General features: G+C 54.8%; 4 protein-coding genes across 5 annotated transcripts; 3 read left to right on the forward strand and 1 right to left on the reverse strand.

The window, feature by feature from the left end:
• Positions 1–1053: 1053 nt before the first annotated feature.
• On the reverse strand, positions 1054–3975 carry UBXN10 (UBX domain protein 10; the record flags this gene model as incomplete). Its single annotated transcript, XM_084220442.1, is given in 2 exon segments — positions 1054–3890; positions 3892–3975. Coding segments are annotated over 2 exon segments (870 nt in total). The 3' UTR covers positions 1054–3104.
• Positions 3976–11375: 7400 nt separating this feature from the next.
• LOC311162006 (phospholipase A2, membrane associated-like) lies at positions 11376–13184 on the forward strand (the record flags this gene model as incomplete). Its single annotated transcript, XM_084220089.1, has 4 exons — positions 11376–11412; positions 12093–12237; positions 12441–12547; positions 13039–13184. 4 exons carry the CDS (start codon positions 11376–11378, stop codon positions 13182–13184), a joined length of 435 nt encoding a protein of 144 aa, XP_084076215.1.
• Positions 13185–15538: 2354 nt separating this feature from the next.
• On the forward strand, positions 15539–16408 carry LOC311162001 (basic phospholipase A2 CoaTx-II-like; the record flags this gene model as incomplete). Its single annotated transcript, XM_084220082.1, is given in 4 exon segments — positions 15539–15578; positions 15847–15991; positions 16102–16213; positions 16217–16408. Coding segments are annotated over 4 exon segments (489 nt in total).
• Positions 16409–16683: 275 nt separating this feature from the next.
• On the forward strand, positions 16684–18706 carry LOC311162002 (basic phospholipase A2 Sms-N6-like). 2 transcript variants are annotated; one of them, XM_084220083.1, is made up of 5 exons: positions 16684–16779; positions 17175–17231; positions 17403–17529; positions 18007–18113; positions 18226–18706. In XM_084220083.1, the coding sequence occupies exons 2-5, from the start codon at positions 17192–17194 to the stop codon at positions 18366–18368; spliced, it is 417 nt and encodes a 138-aa protein (XP_084076209.1). In that variant the 5' UTR covers positions 16684–16779; positions 17175–17191; the 3' UTR covers positions 18369–18706. The 2 variants fall into 2 exon arrangements, with proteins under 2 accessions (XP_084076209.1, XP_084076210.1); XM_084220084.1 differs by having other exon boundaries at positions 16706–16779; positions 17099–17231.
• Positions 18707–19120: the final 414 nt, after the last annotated feature.

Consider the following 19120-nt stretch of genomic DNA (forward strand, 5'->3'; position numbering starts at 1 on the left):
TCACCCATCAGATACAGGATTAAAAGAACAAACAAATCATGATAGCCTGAATTGACCAAAAAAATGTACCCTTAGTACACCAAATTTACCTGTTGCAGTACGTTTCAGTACCAGAGTTTTGAATCAAATTGCTCAGCCAAATTGCAGGTGGGAAGTGCTCCATAGTGCAAAATAGGTTTTTGGTCCCTGCCCCGGGGTGTTCCATGGAGAAGGAAGGGCTCACAGCTCCTGGAGAAGGAAGGATGACGCCTCCTGTGTGTTGGGACCACTCTTGTGCACACAGCTGGACACTGTGGGCTGTTCCCCCAGCGCAGTCTCCAGGAGAAGGAGGCTCCTGAACCAGAACTTAGGGTGCACAGCTCTTTGTTGGGGGGAAATGGGACATGCATGAGCAGCCATGGGCCTGCTACTCAGCGTGGGAATCATGTCAAAACAAATGTATAAATTGTAAATTTAAACTGAATTGTTTTCTTTGCAATTTTGGCCATCATATTCTGTTCAAAGACAGGAATATGGATCCTTTTACCAAGTAAAAAAAGGCTCATTTAAAATGTACCTAAAATTTTAGGAAATTGTGCACCCTTTTATCAATTTGTATAAAGGCTTTAGTGAAGAAAAAAAAAACAGCTTAAAATTAAACTTTTTGTATTCTGGGGTGTATCTATTTTTATTCTGTTGGAATCCTATTTAAAGTGGCAGGTGAGTGAGTGCTTGCGTGTGGAGTGGAAGACTTGATTTAATCACCTACTTTCCTAGTACAGTTGAATGACCTGGTGACAGCAGAGTATTGGGTTGAATTGTCATGGAAGCTGCTGCTGGTCCTGTGTGCTGTTTCTAATGTACTTTTAATTGGAATTAAAGAACACATACTGAACAATCCCTTTGCTGACTTCTTGCTTGAATACTTTGTTGGTGTTTAAAAGCCTCGGTAAAGACATTCTCCGCCAAAAGTCCTGATAAGTTTTATATTTGTGACAGAATTAATTTTAATGCTGAAATTCTTAAAAGATTCCCACTAAGAAGTTTGTTAAATGATGCCACACAATAAATGAGGTCAGATAAATATTGTTCTTCCCCCGGTGCTTCTTGTGCTGGACTTAAGAGTTGCTGCTAAAATCTCCCCAGAACAGTTCTGAAGGGAAGAGAAGGAGAACTGAGGGAGAAAAGTGGTGTTTTCCCCGTGCTGTGCTTGCCTAGATCAAGACTTGATACTTTTTGCCCATCTTTGGAGATTCTGTAGCCTGGGTGAGGTGATTAAAACCAAACTCATCCAGCTTTATCAGGAGAAACATCCTGCAGCATGAGAAATCCACTGTGAGCCAAGTTACTCTGAACTGTCTGATTGTTCTGTTCTTGCTCAGAGCCCCTGTGCTCTCACAGCTGCCTGGTGGTCCCCAGCTCTGGTCACAGCTTGTCACTGATGAAGAGTGCTTCCTCCTTGGCTGCAAGCTTGTGTTGAGCGCAGGATGCAGATACAAACTTCAGGAAGGTGGTGTGGAGGGCAGCTGACCATCCAAAGGCTGATTTGGGCAGTCCCTGAGTTATTTGCCATCAAACTGAAGGTCTCTTAAGAGCAGGTGTGATGGATAAACCTTAGCTCATGTAAATCATTTAAAGTTCAAGTTTCAGCCTAAAAAGCTTTGTTTAACACAGGATGGAAATACTCTGAAATATAGGAATAACAGTACCCACAACAGGCAGAAATAGGGAATTAACCACCTAACTCTGAAAGAAACCTGGAAAGTGGTCCCTTTTCCTGAAGCCAAGTGAAATACTTCGTGGTTCTGTTGAAGGCATCCATATGTTTCGATGTCTGGGACTGCTGCTGAGTGATTCCCATCACCAACAGCAGCAGGGACCACTGTTCCATCAGATACTGGTTTTACAAAGCTGCTGGATTCTGAACACTTGATTTAGCATCAGGTACCACACTCATAGCCAGCACCAGCAATCAGCTTTCTGCCCCTGTTGTGTTTGTGCTCCTGTGCCGAGTTGATTTGGCAATTACTTACACTGAGCTTCAAAATAAATTTGGTTTGCCTCAAAACATTTAAACTCACTCATCTGTGTGGCAAGTGGTCCATCGTTAAAGGAGATTAAAAATTACTGCCTCTGAAATTCCATTAGAAACTAGAAGATATTTCTCTTTTTTTTTTAGCACAAGCACATCGTGTTTGCCTAAACCTGCCGAGTCACCCAACCAGCCTTTAAATGATGCTTTAGTAAAAGATGGCTTACTCCTTGAGCCAATTCCCAGTCAAATCCCATTAATATCTTATTTAAAAATTCCCAAAGCAGCACTTGCTTCTTGGACTAATTCACTTCAGTGTAAAGGGGTTAAATGGAACTATCTGTAACATCCCTTCTCAACTATCCACTGCTTCCTACCTATGGATCACATAAGCCAAATAGGAGAAGGAAAATTAAGGAGAATATCCTGTTGCTCCCCAAGACAGCCAAAATAATAATAATTTGTTCTTAAAAAGATGATTTAGTCACAGTTAAGAGCAGGACTGAGGTTACCCAGAAAGACCTGAGTCCTCACAGCTATTTTACAATGTCTTGCAATTTAATACTTCACAATAACTCATTAATGTATTATTACTGTTATTTCCAGATGGGTTTGGGGTTTGATCTTCTTTTCAGTCTCTTGACAAGACATTTAGGATAGTAATAAGCTACTGAAGATGGTCCTGAAGCTAAACCAGTTCTGTTTCTACCTTCCCAAATGGTGCTTCTGCATTCAGAGAACTGGTGCCTTCCCAAAACATAGAAAGGGACAAGGGGAGAGGTCTTGGAAACCTGAATTTTCAAAGAACGTCAGGAACTTCAACAAACCAGAAGGGCTGAAGGTTGGTGGTGCTGAGGCAGAAATTTGTGGCACAGGTGACACAGGCTGTTCTATATGAATCAGGTTTATGCATCTGAAATACTATTTTCTGAAATACTATTTCAAGTACTATTACATATCCATAACTCTGCTTCCTGGGGATTTTGTGGGAGATAGAAGATTAAGAAGTAGGTGCAGGAAGCATCAGACTCTCAGTTTTTTGGAAGAAGCAATGCACTTCACTGAGCAGAAGGACCACAGTGTCTCTGTGTGCCTAAAGATTTGCTGCATCGTGCTGCTTGTCCTGTCGGATGCACAGCACGGACTTGTGGAGGATCCTGCACTCCTGAAGGGACTTTGTAAGGTCAGAGAAGCTCCTCCGGGGCACCTCCATGGTTTCAACACTGCAGTGCTGGTAGTTGGCCGAGAGTTTCTGTCCTGCCACAGCAAGGACGGTCTGGAGGCTGTCAGAGGGCTTGAAGTGGTGCTCAAACCTCTGCCCAGAGGGAGACCGGACAGCGAGCAGCACGTGTGGCTCTTGCGGGCTTGCAGGGAGCACCCAGGGGCTCTCCTGCCTCACCTGCCCTCCCCACTGCTCAGAGGCACAGCGCACGTGGGAGCTCTCTTCGGTGGGAATGCCACTTCCTGACAGTGTGCTGGCAGATCCCTGTCCTCCAGAAAAAGGCTTGATGGCTTTTGGAGCATCCTCCTGCCCCTCGCTCACTTCCAGCCGGTTGGTCCGCTCAGCCAAGGCTTCCACAGCGCTGCCCCCGGTGCCCTTCTGGCTGATGGAGGGGAGCACCGGGTACTTGTTCAGGGAGGAGGAGGAGGTCTTCAAAGGCACTTGCTGCAGGAGCTTTGGGATTTTCCCAGGAGACACCTGGGCAGGTGGGAAGGCTGCTTTTGTGAGCGGTGCTCTCCGGCTCCTCACTAATTCCCGAGGAGAGGCTGCTGGCGGGGAACATGGCACATAGCACGGACGGGCTTCCGTGCCCTGACGGTGGCTCAAGCTTGGCCTGTGTCCCTTGGCAGATTTGGGCCTGGAGACGTGCATGGTGATGGGTGCTGGCCCACAGCAGAGTGCCTGTGCCCAGTAGGAAGCGGAGCTGAGCTGGTGCTGAGTCCTGGAAAGCTGCTGTGGCCATCGCACCTGTGGGCCAGGAGCAGAGGGAAAAGTTACAGGAACTGAAGGCCAGGAGCCTTCAGTATGTATGAATCAGGAGCCTTCAGTCTCCCTGAGCCCACGCTGGGCTCTGTGTCAGGTAATGACAGAATAAATCTGGGCTATCACTGCATGGGCATCACTGGGTATCACTGGGTATCACTGGGCATCACTACTGACATCACTACTGGCATCACAGAGCATCACCGGGCATCACTGGGTATCACTGGACATCACTACTGGCATCACAGAGCATCACTGTGTATCACTAGGCATCACTGGGTATCACTGGCATCACTGGGCATCACATGGGCATCACTGGGTATCACTGGGTATCACATGGGCATCAGTGGGCATCACTGGGTATCACATGGGCATCACTGGGTATCACTGGCCATCACAGGGCATCACTACTGGCATCACTGGGCATCACTGGGCATCACTGGGCATCACTACTGGCATCACTGGGCATCACTGGGCATCACTACTGGCATCACTGGGCATCACTGGGTATCACTGGGCATCACTGGGTATCACTACTGGCATCATAGGGAATCCCTGGGTATCACTACTGGCATCACAGGGCATCACTGGGCATCACAGGGCATCACTGGGCATCACTGGGTATCACATGGGCATCACTGGGCATCACTGGGTATCACTGGGTATCACTGCAACCCTGCGGTGCAGTAAGGGCTGAGTCCCAGAGGGTGGGAGATGTGTTCTTTGCAGGGACTGGCTTTGGCAGGAATTGTGTAAAGCTGACCCAGAGCTCTGGGCAGTTGTGCCCTTTGCCACTGAATGTAAGTTTTTGATGGAAAGAACAATTTCTTTCATCTGAAGCTGGAAACTCAGTGCAAATGGGAGATGAATGAAGCTCAGAGCACAACTCTGGCCTTTTCACTGCTCCTGCAGTGGCAGATTCAGTTCCTGTTGTGAATTTTGGGATAAGACTGACTTCATATTTTAAAGATATCTCAAAACCATTGAGATTGAAAAACCCTGATTCAATACACAGAAACCTGCTCTGACTCCCCAGTAACCAAAAGCTTAGTCCAAAAGTGTCCAAAATTCTCTGCTTAACAGAGAATGATTTACCTGAGGGAACAGCTGGAGCTCTGTCAGGGGGGTTTAGGTTGGATATCAGGGAAAGGTTCTTCCTCAGAGGGTGCTGGCACTGCCCAGGCTCCCCAGGGAATGGGCACAGCCCCGAGGCTGCCAGAGCAGCATTTGGACAAGGCTCTGAGGGATGCACAGGTGGGATTGTTGGGGTGTTTGTGCAGGGCCAGGAGCTGGACTGGATGATCCTTGTGGGTCCCTTCAAGCTCGGGATATTCCACAATTCTGTGATACAACCTCCACTGAGGAGGAAGGCACGTTCTGCTGCGTGTTTCCCAGAGGAAGCTGTGCCTGGAGCTCTCAGCTATGCCAGGACAGCCAACCCAGCCACTGGGTCACAACCTCACAACAACGTTTTGGAGAAGTGCCACAGGGAACCTCCTCTTCTGTTCCTGTGGGTTTTGTGGCAGCATTTGCCAAGGGGGGAAAAAGGTCACCTTTGATTGCTTGGCATTCTCCAGAAATGACAGATTCACATTCAGCTGCTGTTTGTCCCCCAGCGGTGCATTGCTCAATGCAAACTCAGGAGTTCAGCAAACCAAGGGCAAAACCTCACACCTGGCTGGGGCAATCCCAGGCACACCTGGGCTGGGGCCATCCCAGGCACACCTGGGTGCAGGAGGGATGAAGAGCAACTCAGGGAGAACAACCTGCAGAGCTGCCTCCAGCTCAGGGGTCTCCAGCACAGGAAGAACCTGGAGCTGCTGGAGAGAGTCCAGAGGAGGCACCAGGATGAGCAGAAGGATGGAGCAGCTCTGCTGGGAGGAAAGGCTGAGAGAATTGAGATTATTCAGCCTGGAGAGAGGAGGCTCCAGGGTGACCTCATTGTGGCCTTTCAGTACCTGAAGGGAACTGATGGGAAAGATGGAGAGAGACTGTGGGCTGGAGTGCCAGGACAAGGGGGAATGGCTTCCCACTGACAGAGGGCAGGGTTACATGGGATCTTGGGGTGAAATTCTTCCCTGTGAGGGTGGGAAGGCCCTGGCACAGGTTGCCCAGAGCAGCTGTGGCTGCCCCTGGATCCCTGGAAGTGTCCAAGTCCAGATTGGACAGGGCTGGGAACAGCCTAGGACAGTGGAAGGTGTCCCTGCTCACAGCAGGGGTGGAACAAGATGTTCTTTAAGTTCCCTGCCAACCCAAACCCTTCTGGGATTCTATTCTAAACCAAACAGAGAGAACAGCCCCTGTGGCACTTTGCCAGCAATGTGTTTGTTATTTAACATTTCATTTCTCCTCCAGCTCAGCACGGCCAAGGCAGAGTCCCAGCACACCCTGCCCAGCCCCAGCTGACAGACCTGTCCCTCCTGAGCCTCCAGCGGAAGGGGACAGGGACACTGGCCCAGGTGACTCATCCCAGCTCCCCAGGAGCCTGTGGGAAGGACAGGGGCTGCACCTCCCCCTTACAACAGCCACTAACAAATAAACTCCAGGGCAACAACGCTCTGAGGCAGAACTCCCAAGCGCCAGGAGCACTCAGAAATATCCCCAGCCACGCTGCCACTGCCAAGAATGAACCCCGAGCCAACCAACCTGGCAGAAGCCCTGGTGGGGCCCTCCATGAGTGCCTGCACTGCCCCAGCACGGCGCATGTCGGGGGGGACAGGCTGAGAACGGGGTCTGGTGAGGGCTGGCATGGGGAACCACAGCCAGGGAGGGCTGTGCCCACAGGGCCTGGCAGGCTGGGCCCTCCACAGCCCTGACCCACAGCACGGGATCCCAGCTGGGCCAGGCTGGAAGGGACAATGGCAGCTCATGCGGTGCCACCTCCCTGCTCCAGCAGGGCCAGCCCAGGGCACAGAGCCCAGGGCACAGAGCTGGGTGCGGACGGGTCTGGGATATCTCTGGCAGGGACACTCCACAGCCTCTCTGGGCAATGTATTCCAGGTGTTTAAAGAAGTCCTTCCTCATGTTCAGGTGGAACTTCCTAGGCACCAGTCCCTGCCCACTGCCCTTGTCCTGCTGAGGGCTGGCCCAGCCCCAGGCAGAGCCCTCGGTGCCACAGCCCGGCCGGGCGCACAGCCGGGCCCGGGGCCGAGCCCGCGGCAGGAGCGCAGCCCGCGGGCAGAGCCCGGCCCTCCAGCGCGGCTGCACAGCCCCAGGAGCAGCCCCCGCTCCCTCCCCCGGTGCCGCTCGGTCCCGCACGGCCCCGCCGCCCCTCACCTGCCCCGCGCCCGCCGCACGGCGCCGTTACCGCGGCGACCGCGGCACTTCCGGCGCGAGCCAGGCCCCGCCCCCGGCCCCGCCCCCGACGCGAGCCGGCCCCGGCCCCGCCCGTGGGAACGGGAACAGGGACCGGGAATGGGAACGGGAATGGGAACGGGGATGGGGACCGGGAATGGGAACGGGAATGGGGACCGGGAATGGGGACCGGGAATGGGAATGGGAATGGGAACGGGAATGGGAATGGGGACCGGGAATGGGAACGGGGAACGGGGACCGGGAATGGGAACGGGGACCAGGAATAGGAATGGGAACGGGAATGGGGACCGGGAATGGGAATGGGAACGGGAATGGGAACGGGGACCGGGAATGGGAACGGGGACCAGGAATGGGAACGGGAATAGGGACAGGGAATGGGAACAGGGACCGGGAATGGGAATGGGAACGGGAATGGGAACGGGGAGCGGGAATGGGAATGGGGAGCGGGAATGGGGACAGGGAATGGGGAATGGGGAACGGGGACGGGGACAGAGAATGGGAATGGGAATGGGGACAGAGAATGGGAACGGGAATGGGGACAGAGAATGGGAACGGGGACAGGGAATGGGAACGGGAATGGGGACAGAGAATGGGAACGGGGACAGAGAATGGGAACAGGGACCGGGAACGGGAATGGGGACAGGGAATGGGAGCGGGAATGGGGACAGGGAATGGGAATGGGGACAGGGAATTGGGAACAGGAATGGGGATGGGAATGAGGACTGGGAATGGGAATAGGAATGGGAATGGGGACAGGGAATGGGAACAGCAATGGGGACAGGGAATGGGAATGGGGACAGGAACGTGAATGGGGACAGGGAATGGGGAATGTAATGGGAAGGGGGAATGGGGATAGGGATGGGAATGGGAATAGGGATGGGAATGGGGAAGGGAACGGGAATGGGGAATGGGGTCTGGGAACAGGAATGGCAATGGAAATGGGAAAGGGTACAGGGATAGGAATGGGAAATGGAACAGGGACGGATGGGAATGGAGATGGGAACAGGCAGGAGTGGGACAGTCAGGATGTCCCGGGCTGGATCCAGGGACGGACCCAGGGGTGGGGCAGCTGGGATGTTCCAGGGTGGACCCAGGGCTGGGAATAGCTGGGATGTCCTGGTGTGGATACTGGGCTGGGGGCAACCAGGCTGTCCTGGGTAGGGGGATCCAGGGCTGTGATGTCCCAGGGGGTCCTGGGGATGTCCCCAGGCTCAGGGACAGCCGTGACGTGCTGTGGGCTCTGCACAGGGCTGTGACACGGCCCCAGGCCTGGCATGGCACAGGAGCAGCCCCGTGACTTTGGGAAGGTTCTGGAGGCTTTGTCCTGCCGGACACGAACGAGTGGGGGGAGCAGGGGGTGCCTCGGGGGCCTCTCACAAACTCCAGCCAGAGGTGACCCTGGTACTGGGGTGTCCCATCCCTCCTGCAGGAATTCCCATTCCTCCAACTCGCCCAAAGCAAAACCACAACGGTGTCACCCTCCTGAAACACCAAATCTTTGGGGTTTAGCCCAAACAGTTTAAAACCCGGGCGCTACAGCCCGTCCTGAGCAAAGGCAGCAGGATGGCAGCACAAGACTGGGTTTAACCTCCCTGTGATTCAGTGACCACTGGATCAAACCAGACAAATAAACCCCAAACTCATGAATTCTGAGGAAAACACCTTTTTAAAATTACACTTTACACACAAGATAACAATGGGACCTAAAACAACTCTTTTGGGGGAGTTTCTTTGCGCTGGGAAAGCTGCAGCTGGGAAGGAGGGGCAGCCCTCCTGATCCCCCCAGGCTACGAATGACCCCTGAGTCAGTTTTCCTTCTGGGAACACCCCACATAACACCAACCTTTTCCATCTCCCCCCACTAATCCCTTTCTAAACCCACTCCTACTTAAGCAGCTGCTGCTCCCACTGACAGATGCCCATCGAAGGCAGCAAGAAACGAGCAATAAATTTCCACCATAAACTTGAGGTCTCCACCCTGCAGGGTGGGAGGATCAAGGTGAACCTGTGCACTAAAAAGAAATAAAATAGGTAGGGAAATAGTTTCCTATCAGCTCACCCCAGCCCAAGATGTTTAGCAATGTTGCAGATCAAAGCACATGGGGTGTTTGCACTTCAGTAAGGCCCTGAGCAAACAGATGAGTGGGTGATACCCAGCTCTCCTTGCTCCATAGGAAGGCTGAAAAGTTCCACATTTCCAATAGGATAATAGCTTCCACAGGTGGTTTTCAAGCCCTCGATTTTGTGGGTTAGTTAAAGATAGGGTTTAGCTTCATGTGGGCACTCCCCTGATGGGTCCTCCACAGAGAAGGAGGGCTTAAAATGAGGGGATTTGGTTAAAACCACCTGTGGATCCCAAATCCACATGATCCCAGCTCTCTGCTCTCCATTTATGTCTCTGGTCAATGCTTTCCAAACAGATTTATCAAAACTAAACAGCAAAACCCCAGATTTCCCCCCCAAATCCAAGGGCCTGCAGCACAGACAGCAACTACCACAGTAGGAAAAACCTTCTGCAATTTTGGAAGTATTTTGTGGAGGAGGGGGGAAAGGCATTGATTTATTTATTATTAGGGATGCCCTGTTTTTAAAAGTCAGGTGTGGGGTATTTTGGGGAGGTTTCTTGTGCAAATGGCAAATGGGGAGGCAGGTGAGATGTCAGTCCCCATCCTTAACAGGCTTGGATGGGGTTTTATTCCACTTGCAGCAGGGAATAAAGGGTTAGAGGGAAGGAAGACCCTGGGACAGACAGCTGTGCCACCCTGGAGGGCAGCTGAGAGGTGACATCCCTTCCAGTGTCAGCTTTGGTGGCTCTCAGGAATTTCAACAAAGGTTTCTCTTCTTGACTCCACACCAGTCTGGAGGTCATTTCTTCACAATTCCCAGCCCCAAATTCCCTTCCCCAGGAGCGTGGTTAATCCCTGAGGGTGGGGCCCTGCATACTGCCCAATACCTGCATTGTGTCTGTGTTTGCTCTTGGCCCCACGGTTTCAAGGGAAAACAGCAGCTTTTGTTCCTTATCTCCTCTGCTTTTCTGTCTCCCCCTTGACTCTGTAGCATGTTTGGGCTGTGGTAATTAAATAAACTGTATTCCCAAAGCATTCCAAGTTGGGTTTTCATGGCCTTTCCAGCCTTTCCTGCTGGTGATATAATTTCACAGACCCCTTGCCTTGAAAACCAGGGGGCAGAACAGGAAAAGTGCAGACCCAGGAACTGCAATCCTGGTGTTTGCTGTTCTCCCTTGCAAATTGGCACAGCTGGATTTGGATGCAGCCATGGATTTGGGGGAGCAGCTGCAAGGAAGGAGCCAAGAGAAAGCATCTTTGAGGCTTCAGGGGAGGAGTTGGCAAAGCTGAGGAAATACTGAGCCCAAAGTGCTGCCTCTACACCTGGAAGAAGGATTCAATAGCCTCTGAGGTGCCATCCTGAGTGTAAATCACTTTATCCCACTTCTCCAGTCATCAAATCCCAAGGATTTTAAAACCATGGCCAAGGCCTTGACTGGCCTCGTGCAGGGATGGAGATGGACTCATGCCCAGTGATGAGCCAGATGATGGAGCAAGAATTGGTGCTCACTGCAGTGGGAAAACTCATGTTTTTTGGTGAAGAGAAAGATGGAAATCAGCTCCCTATTCCAGGCAAGCCTGGCTTAGGACAACTGACACCATCAGCACAGACAGAGGAGGGGGTGGGCCTTGCAGGGATATAAACCCACCCTGCTGAGCTGGCAGTGCTGCACTGCAGGTCCAGGCAGGGTAAGAAGAGGGGATTTCACTGCCCTGCTGCTCCTCAGGCAGCTCAGGGCGTGGGGGGAAGGCTGCAGGTCCTGAGCTGCTCCAGCAGCCCCAGGCAGGACAAGCCCTGCCAAGCCCCACGTCCCAAACTGGGACACAGAGCAGTCAGGATCCACTCAGGGATGCTTTCCAGGGCTGTGCACCCACAGTGACAGCAATGCCACCTGAGGCACTGCCCAGGTGCAGCAGCTCCTCTGGGTGCTGGAGAAGCTTCTGTCCTGCCCTGGATCATCACCCATCCTTGTTGTTCCCTCTCCAGGGCAGCCCCAGGATGAGGAATCTCCTCCTTGCCGTGCTCCTGGCTTGTGGTAAGTGCCCTGCTGTCCCTGGCCAGGCCAGAATCCACCCACAAACCCTGAGTCTTTGTGCACAATTCAGGTTTTTGTTTAAATCTGGCAGTTTCTCTCTCAGCTCGTGTAGAGCTGCTGCAGGCCTGGAGGGTTGGTGAAGGGGAGCCTTTGGGATGCTGATGTCCAGATTTCTTTTGGAAGGCCCTGGAGCCTGTTGTCACCTTTGCTGCCTGTGCCAAGCCCGTGGCTGATCCTGGTGATGGGGGATTGCAGTTTGCAGCATGGCAGAGCCAGTCCAGAGGGCAAAATATCTTGTGCCAGACTAAGTCCAGAGGCTGTAAAATCCAGACTGAAAAGGCCATTCTCCCTGAGAGGAGGCTGTGGCTGGGAGGAGGCTGTGGCTGCCCCAATCCTAGAAGTGTCCAAGACCAGGCTGGACAGGGCTTGGAGCAACCTGGGGTAGTGGAAGGTGTCCCTGACCATGGCAGGAGGTGGAACAAAGCCAGATGAGCTTTGAGGTTCCTTCCAGCCCAAACCATTCCATGATTCTGTAATTCTGGAGGAGGGGATAAAGCTTCTCACGATTCCAATCCCGAAAGCCCACGTTTGGGCAATGCCAGGGCGGTGTGATGCCCGGTGCAAGGTGCAGGGCATGCCCGCGGGCTCCCTGCCCGGCCCCAGCCCCTCTGTGCCCGCAGGGCTGCTCCGGGCCGGCAGCAGCGTGCTGCAGCTGGAGAGGATGATCCGGGCGGCCACGGGCAGGAGCGCCCTGCTGTCCTACAGCTGGTACGGCTGCTTCTGTGGCATCGGCGGCTCCGGGAGCCCCGTGGATGACACCGACCGGTGAGTACCGGAGCGGCCTCACCGCCCCCAGCTCCCGGAAAGGCGCTCGCAGGCTGCCTCCCAGCGCTGGGGGGTTTGCACGGCTCCCCAGCCAGGTCCCGCCGTTGCCTTGCCACCTCCTCTTGCTGGTCGCCCTCAGTTTGAGGCTCCAGGTGTGCCGAGGGAGGGTTTGGGGGCCGCGCTTTGACCTGGCGTCCCCGCAGGTGCTGCCAGGCCCACGACTGCTGCTACAGGAGGCTGAGGGAGGGCAGGTGCAGCCCCCTGATCACCCCGTACAGCTTCACCTCCAGCGACGGGAACGTCACCTGCAGTTAGTACTGACGGGGCAGAGGGCAGCAGCACTACCCCCATCCCATCCCCATCCCCATCCCCATCCCATCCTATCCTATCCCATCCTATCCCCATCCCCATCCCATCCCCATCCCATCCTATCCCCATCCCAATCCCCATCCCATCCTATCCCCATCCCCATCCCCATCCCATCCCATCCCATCCCAATCCCCATCCCCATCCCCATCCTATCCCCATCCCAATCCCCATCCCCATCCCATTCTATCCCATCCCCATCCCCATCCCATCCTATTCCCATCCCCTTCCCCATCCCCATCCCATCCCCGCCGCGGAGTGGGGCACACACGGGAGCATCCCCGGCTGAATCCAGCCCCGCTCCCGCCCGGCTGTGATGATTAAATGGGCATTGAGGGTGTGGGCAGGCTGGGGAGGGCCGAGTACCGGGACACGCTGCTCTTCCCCCTTCCCCCGGGGGAAAAGGCAGCGCAGGGCTCCGTGCTCCCCCCGCAGGTCCGGAGCAGAGCTGGTGCGAGAGAGAGACCTGCCTGTGCGACACCGCCGTGGCCTCGTGCTTCGCCAGCTCCCTGCACTCCTACAACAATTCCTACCGCTTCTACTTCAAGCTCAAATGCCAAGGCAGCAAGCTCCAGTGCTGAGGAGGGCGAATCTGCACACAGAGTTCCAGGTTTTGCTTTTCCCCAGCAAGAAAAGCTTGGGCTGGGGGCTCAGTAAAGGGAGAGCCCCAAGGCTCCCTGTGAGGTGCAGCTCAGGGTGAGAAGGGCACACACACACCATGGATGGAGACCCACCAGTTCCTGGAAAGACACACCAGCTTCCTCTTTTTTGTCCCTTCCTCCTCTCTTGATTTCATTTCCCAGCAAAGAGAACAGATACAATAAAAGGGATGCAAACTGGTTCTCCACGGTGTTTTTCTGTAAGGGCTGCTGAGTCTGGGGAGCACGTCTGCATCCCTCAGCCACGCCATCTGCCTGACACCCCAAAACTTCCATGGTCCCAACAGGGCTGTAATTCACACATCTATCCCAATGTGGAGCTAGAAGTTTGGGGAACAGGGTGCCCAGAGCAGCTGTGGCTGCCCCTGGATCCCTGGCAGTGCCCAGGGCCAGGCTGGGCAGGGCTTGGAGCAACCTGGGACAGTGGAAGGTGTCCCTGCCATGGCAGAGGGGGGGACTGGATGGGCTTTAAGGTCCCTTCCTGCCCAAACCAATCTGGGATTCCATGAATTTCTAATTCCTGGCTCCGAGGGCACATCCAAACAGCTTTGTGAGGAACGCTAACAGAACAGTCCCAGGAATACAATAAGAGCCTTGACATCACAGGCATTTTTAAGTTGTATGTCATTTTTCTGTTCTTCTTGTCCAGACTCAGGAAAGCCTGAACCACAGCTCAGCACAGGGAGAAGCTCATGGGAGTATCCCCAGTATGGTCTGGGATGTTTGGCTTGTGGCACGGGAGGATTTTACTAGGAATGACACAACTGCTCTTTTATATCTATTTCCTGCTATAAAAAACTCCATTTAAAGCATTTCATAAAAACACATTTTGTTATGCATACATACTAAAAGCAGGGAAACAGCATGAGTACATAAATTAATTGTAAATTATTAATGAGGTAGTAATTAGATAGAAGAGCATTAATGGGTTGTGGCAATTCAGATAAGCACAAGGCACATGCCAGCCAGGGAGCATCACTCGCGACACCAGAGCCAAAACAGAGCTGGAGTCAGGGCTTGGCTGAAAACTCTGTCAGTGGAGGACAAGAAAATACTATTTTTCCAGCACAAAAGACAAAAGACAGACAAGTCACCTTCCTTCCTCAATGTCCCTCCCAAACCAAATCAGTCTGAGATTCCATAACTCTTGGAAATAAGGGTTAAAGAATAATCATCCAGAGAGGAAGGAAGATTTCAAAGCCTTGACCACTTACATTAGGGAAGTGCTAATTTAGGAGGGCAGTTGATGACTGAATGCTTTCTGCAGGAGGGTGTAATGAGGGGGTGGAAAAACCACAAGGAGAGAAATAAAGGGAAGTTGAAATTTCTCACCTCAGAACATTCATTTTGCTTCTCTGTTTTCTCATGGTGAGTGAGGGTATAATCATCCAGTATCTGTCCAACCTTGTGACTCTGGGAACTGCACATTTAGAGATGCTTTCAGTGTTGCCCAAAGAAGTGATAACTCTCCTTGAGCCACCTTACACCTCCTTGAAAGCCCCAAACCTGCTGTGTCCATGGCCAGCCTGAACCAGAGCTGTTCTTTTCCCCCCTGATGTGACTCCTTGGTGCTGGGAAGGGCAGAGGAGGAGGCATCTCTGTCTGAGGCAGAGTGTGTTTGCTTCCTCCTCAGGCTGGAAGTGACGCTGCTTTTCCACCTCATCCCACCCAGCACCCACCCCGTGCGTGGGGTTCGGGGCTGGGGCCTCAGGGGATTTCTGGCATTCCTCAGAAGGGGAAGGATGGCACCTTCTCCTTTGCAGAGAAGCCCAGTCAGCGAGACTGGGGTCAAGGGAGACCCAGGCAGATGGGAGCAAGCTATATAAAGCAAGAACAGCAGGCTGCAGGGCACTGCAAGCCAGCAGGGCTTTCCCAAGGTAAGTGGGGATGGATGATCGCTTTCCCTCTTTTCCTCCTTTTACCAGAAGCTGTGGTGCAAATGGGGAGCAAGTGCCATGCTGGGAAGCAGGATTGAAGGAGATGCTGCCTGAGATGCCAGCCCAGAAGAAGAGCAGTGGGTGCAAGAGCAGCTGAGCATCCCTCCAGTTTTTCTCCCTTTCTCCTGATGATGCTTTTTCCCACCTCTCCCCCATCTGATTCCCATCGCCTCCCATCCCTGATGCTTTGTGCTGAAACAAGGGGGCATCTTTACCCCTGTCATTGTTCCTAGTCCCCAGAGAGAGGGAGAACCTCTGCTCCTGGTTGATGAGGAAAGAAAGAAGGTGGTTGGTATAACAAGGAATGGTTTGGTTTCCTCTCCCAGAGCCGTCAGAAGGATGAACTCTCTCCTCAGCCTCTCCATGCTGTTTGTGTGGGGTAAGTGCCCTCTCTCAGTCCCAAGGCTCTCTGTGCAGTTACATCCATTGAAATTAGGACCAGGCTGGTGATTTCTCCACCTCTCCCCATCACCAGCTCTCCCAGACATGCAACAACTCTCCCGTGCCAAGCTGATAACACATTTTCTCTCTGCTGCGTTATAATTTCTGAGACATCACCACCCTGGTGCCAGTTTGGGGGCTGGAGGGATGGAGCCGCTGTTGGGGGGCAGGGAATCAGGGTGGTCTCCCCGATTTCCCCCCTCCAGGCTTGTCCCCAACCCACGGGAGCCTCTTAGAGCTGCACCAGATGATCTCAGAGGCAACAGGGAAAAATGCTCTTCTGTATTACGGCTTCTACGGCTGCTACTGTGGACTGGGGGGCAAGGGACAGCCCAAGGATGCCACAGACAGGTGAGAATCCACTTAAAAACCCCCTGCACAGACACGTTCTTGAATATTTTTAAATTTGTGGTGTGAGGGGGAGAAAACTCCATGCCCTAAAGATTCAATCTCCTGTGCAGATGCTGCCAGCTGCACGATACTTGCTACCAAAACCTCCTGCGGTACCGCTGCGATGCCAAGACACGCCTCTACTACTACAACTGGCACTACGGCAGCCTCTCCTGCAGTGAGTAGGGCCCTGGAAAAGGGGGTGCCACCCCCCCAAAGCCGGGGCTGACCCTGGGCTCCCCTCCTCCCGCAGCTCAGGGCTCCCGGTGCGCCTTCCTGTCCTGTGAGTGCGACCGCAGCCTGGCGCTGTGCCTGAGGAGAAACGTCAGGAGCTACAAGAAACGCTTCCAGTTCTACCCCAACAAGTTGTGCCGGTGATGGGAGCTGGGATCGCCCTTCATCCCTGCCTGTGCTGACCACACCGGAGCCGCTGTAAATTAAACCAACGCGGAAATAAACAATGCTCGTGTTCAACGTCCCCGGTCCTCTGAGAGCTGCTGCTGGGCAGGGAAAGAAATCCCCGTAAATAATCAACATCTTCCCAAAACTTTCCAAGAACTCGGGCTCGGCCCCTGCGTCACTCGAGGCTGCGGCCCGCGGGAGAGGGGGGCTGGCCGGGGGGGAAGGGGCGTAGCACTCCGGGTTTGGGACAGACCAGTCCTTTTGGAGCTTCCAGTTGGAGCCCGCGGGCTGGACACGGAGGGCAGGCTCTCCCCGGGAGGACAGACTGACAGCGAGCAAGATCCCTGGTGAGCAGCCCCCCCCCCTCACTCCGCTGCTGTGGAAAGAAAAACACGGGGGGATGTCGGGAGGAGGCAGCGGGAGCGGCCCGTGCCCGCAGGAAAAGGGGAATCGCTTCCGAATGGAAGCAGCGCGAGGCTGCAGGGCGCGGGGAGAGCTGCACTGGCTGCCAAAAGCGGGGGGACGGGAGGTGAGAGGTGCTGGAGGGTGGGACAGGAGGTGGGGGATGCTCACTGGTGAAAACACTTGCTCTCGGCTCTCCCAAGCTGATGCGCTTGGGCACAGCTGCTTTCCTCCGTCCACATTTTGGGGTTGATCCGATTTCAGAGGAAGCTTCTCACGGCTGCTCCTATCAAACTGGCCACGCTGCCTGGCTGAGCCTGTCCCCTGTTTCTCCTCCCAGGCCCAGGTGAGAGGAAGATGAAGGTCCTGCTGGTAATGACGATGCTGTTTGCCTGCAGTAAGTGCATCCCCCACCCACAGACGGGAGACAGGCTCATCCCTAAACTCCTGTGCACTCCTCAGGGGGACTCCCAGCAAAGCCTCCTTCCCTCCCCAGTCCCTCAGGCCTCATTCCTGCACGTAACTTACCAAAAAAAAAAAAAAAAATCACATTTTACGGTCACTCTAGGTGTGTTCACAGCGCACGGGAAGCACCCCCGCCCATTCACACCGGGACTCGAGGGAAGCACCGTAGGAAACCTGACTGCCCATGGATGCTACAGGGGATGGGGCACCTCGAGGGCTTCGGTGGATCGGTACAGGCAACGCTGCCCCAGAGGGTTAACGCTGGTCCCAGAGAGCTAACCTGGCCTCGGGGTAACCCCGGGGCTCTGCACCACCCCAGCAGCCCCCGCGGAAGCTTTGCAAAACGCAGACCGGGTGCTTGGCAGCAGCAGGAAGGAATCAGGTTTTCGGGAAGCAGGGAAAGTGTTGCAGTGTTCACTTTTAACTCCATCCCGAGTCGGCAGGGTGGTGCCAGCCACAGCCGCCCGGTCCGTGGGATGGCACCGGCGGAGGGGGACGTTCCTGAAGCCAGGCTGCGGGGCAGGGCTTGCACGGGGAGGCAGAGGCTTGGCGTGGGAACGGGCAGGACAGAGAAGCTTCTGAGCGATCCAGAGCAGGAGGAAGCAGAGCTGGCGGCTCTCCCGCCCGGCTGGCAGAGCCCGTGTCAGCTGTGGCGGCAGCGGCCGGTGCCACATTCCCGACGAGCCCGGGCTCTCCTCCTCCCGCAGGTGCTGCCTGCTCCGAGCCTGCTGCTATGCCCGGCTGGCGGCGCGGCGGTGCCGCGTGGGACCGGTGCAGCCGCTCTCTGCGGCCCGGGCAGGGATCCCCTCCTGCAGTGAGTGCTCGCCCGGGGCTCGGGATGCCCCTTCCCACACCAGCCCCTCGTTCGGGGCGCCCTTTCCCGGGCGGCTCGGGGGAGCGCTCAGGCGCGCTCTCGGTGCCCGCAGGTTCGGGGACGCGCTGCCAGCGAGGCGCCTGCAGGTGCGACAGGGCGGCGCGGCTGTGCCGGGCTCGGCTCGGCCGGGCTCAGCTGGGCCGGGCTCAGCTCCGCAGCCGCGCCGGGTGCCAGGGACGAGCCGGGCGCTGCTGAAGCGAAAACTCCCTTTGCGAAACCATCTCCGGGCTGATCGGCGAAGGGACGGCGCCGGCAGCGCTTCCCAGCCCTGGCGAGTCTCCTCCTCGGGGCCTTTCGGCTTCGAGGCGAGGACAAGAACCCTCCGGTCAAGTCGCGTCACGGCATGCGAGGAGGGGGAGCGGCGCTCCCTGATGTCCAGCACAGCAAAACAAGGGAGGAGAGGACACCTACCCCTCGTCCCGGTGAGGGGCGGGATGGGAAGCGTCCCCCTTGGCAGCCTGTCCGCTCCCTCCGCTTCCTGCTTCTCGGCAAATTCCCTCCTGTTGCTCCAAAATAAAACCAGAGAGCCCAAAGCGCCAGCGTGCAGTGACTCAGCTGAGCCCAGCGACCACCCCTCACCTCTCAGACAGGTTTCCTGTTGATGTACCCAGAAAAAAATGACACTTGAGAGGTGACAGAACTCACCCCTGAATTGCCCCAACTCAGCTCTAAACCTTCAGGCTCTGAAAATGTCCAGTTTTCCTGAAAGACAGAGAATGAGGCTGGTGGAAGGGCTGGGGGGCAGGCACGATGGTGTGGGAGGGCCGGGCTTGGACTTCCATGATCCTTGTGGGTCTCTTCCAGCTCGAGATATTCTGTGATTCCCTAAATCTCTGCTGTGACAGCATGGTCAGGAGCTTGCCTCACACCCACTACTGAGCAAAACAGAGTTCTCACCAGAAAAGAATGTTTTGGCCCAATTCTGCAACAACCCTGAGCACATTCCT

The sequence above is a fragment of the Fringilla coelebs genome, assembly GCF_963513975.1.
Source record: "Fringilla coelebs genome assembly, chromosome: 22".
Taxonomy (NCBI): Eukaryota; Metazoa; Chordata; class Aves; order Passeriformes; family Fringillidae; genus Fringilla; species Fringilla coelebs.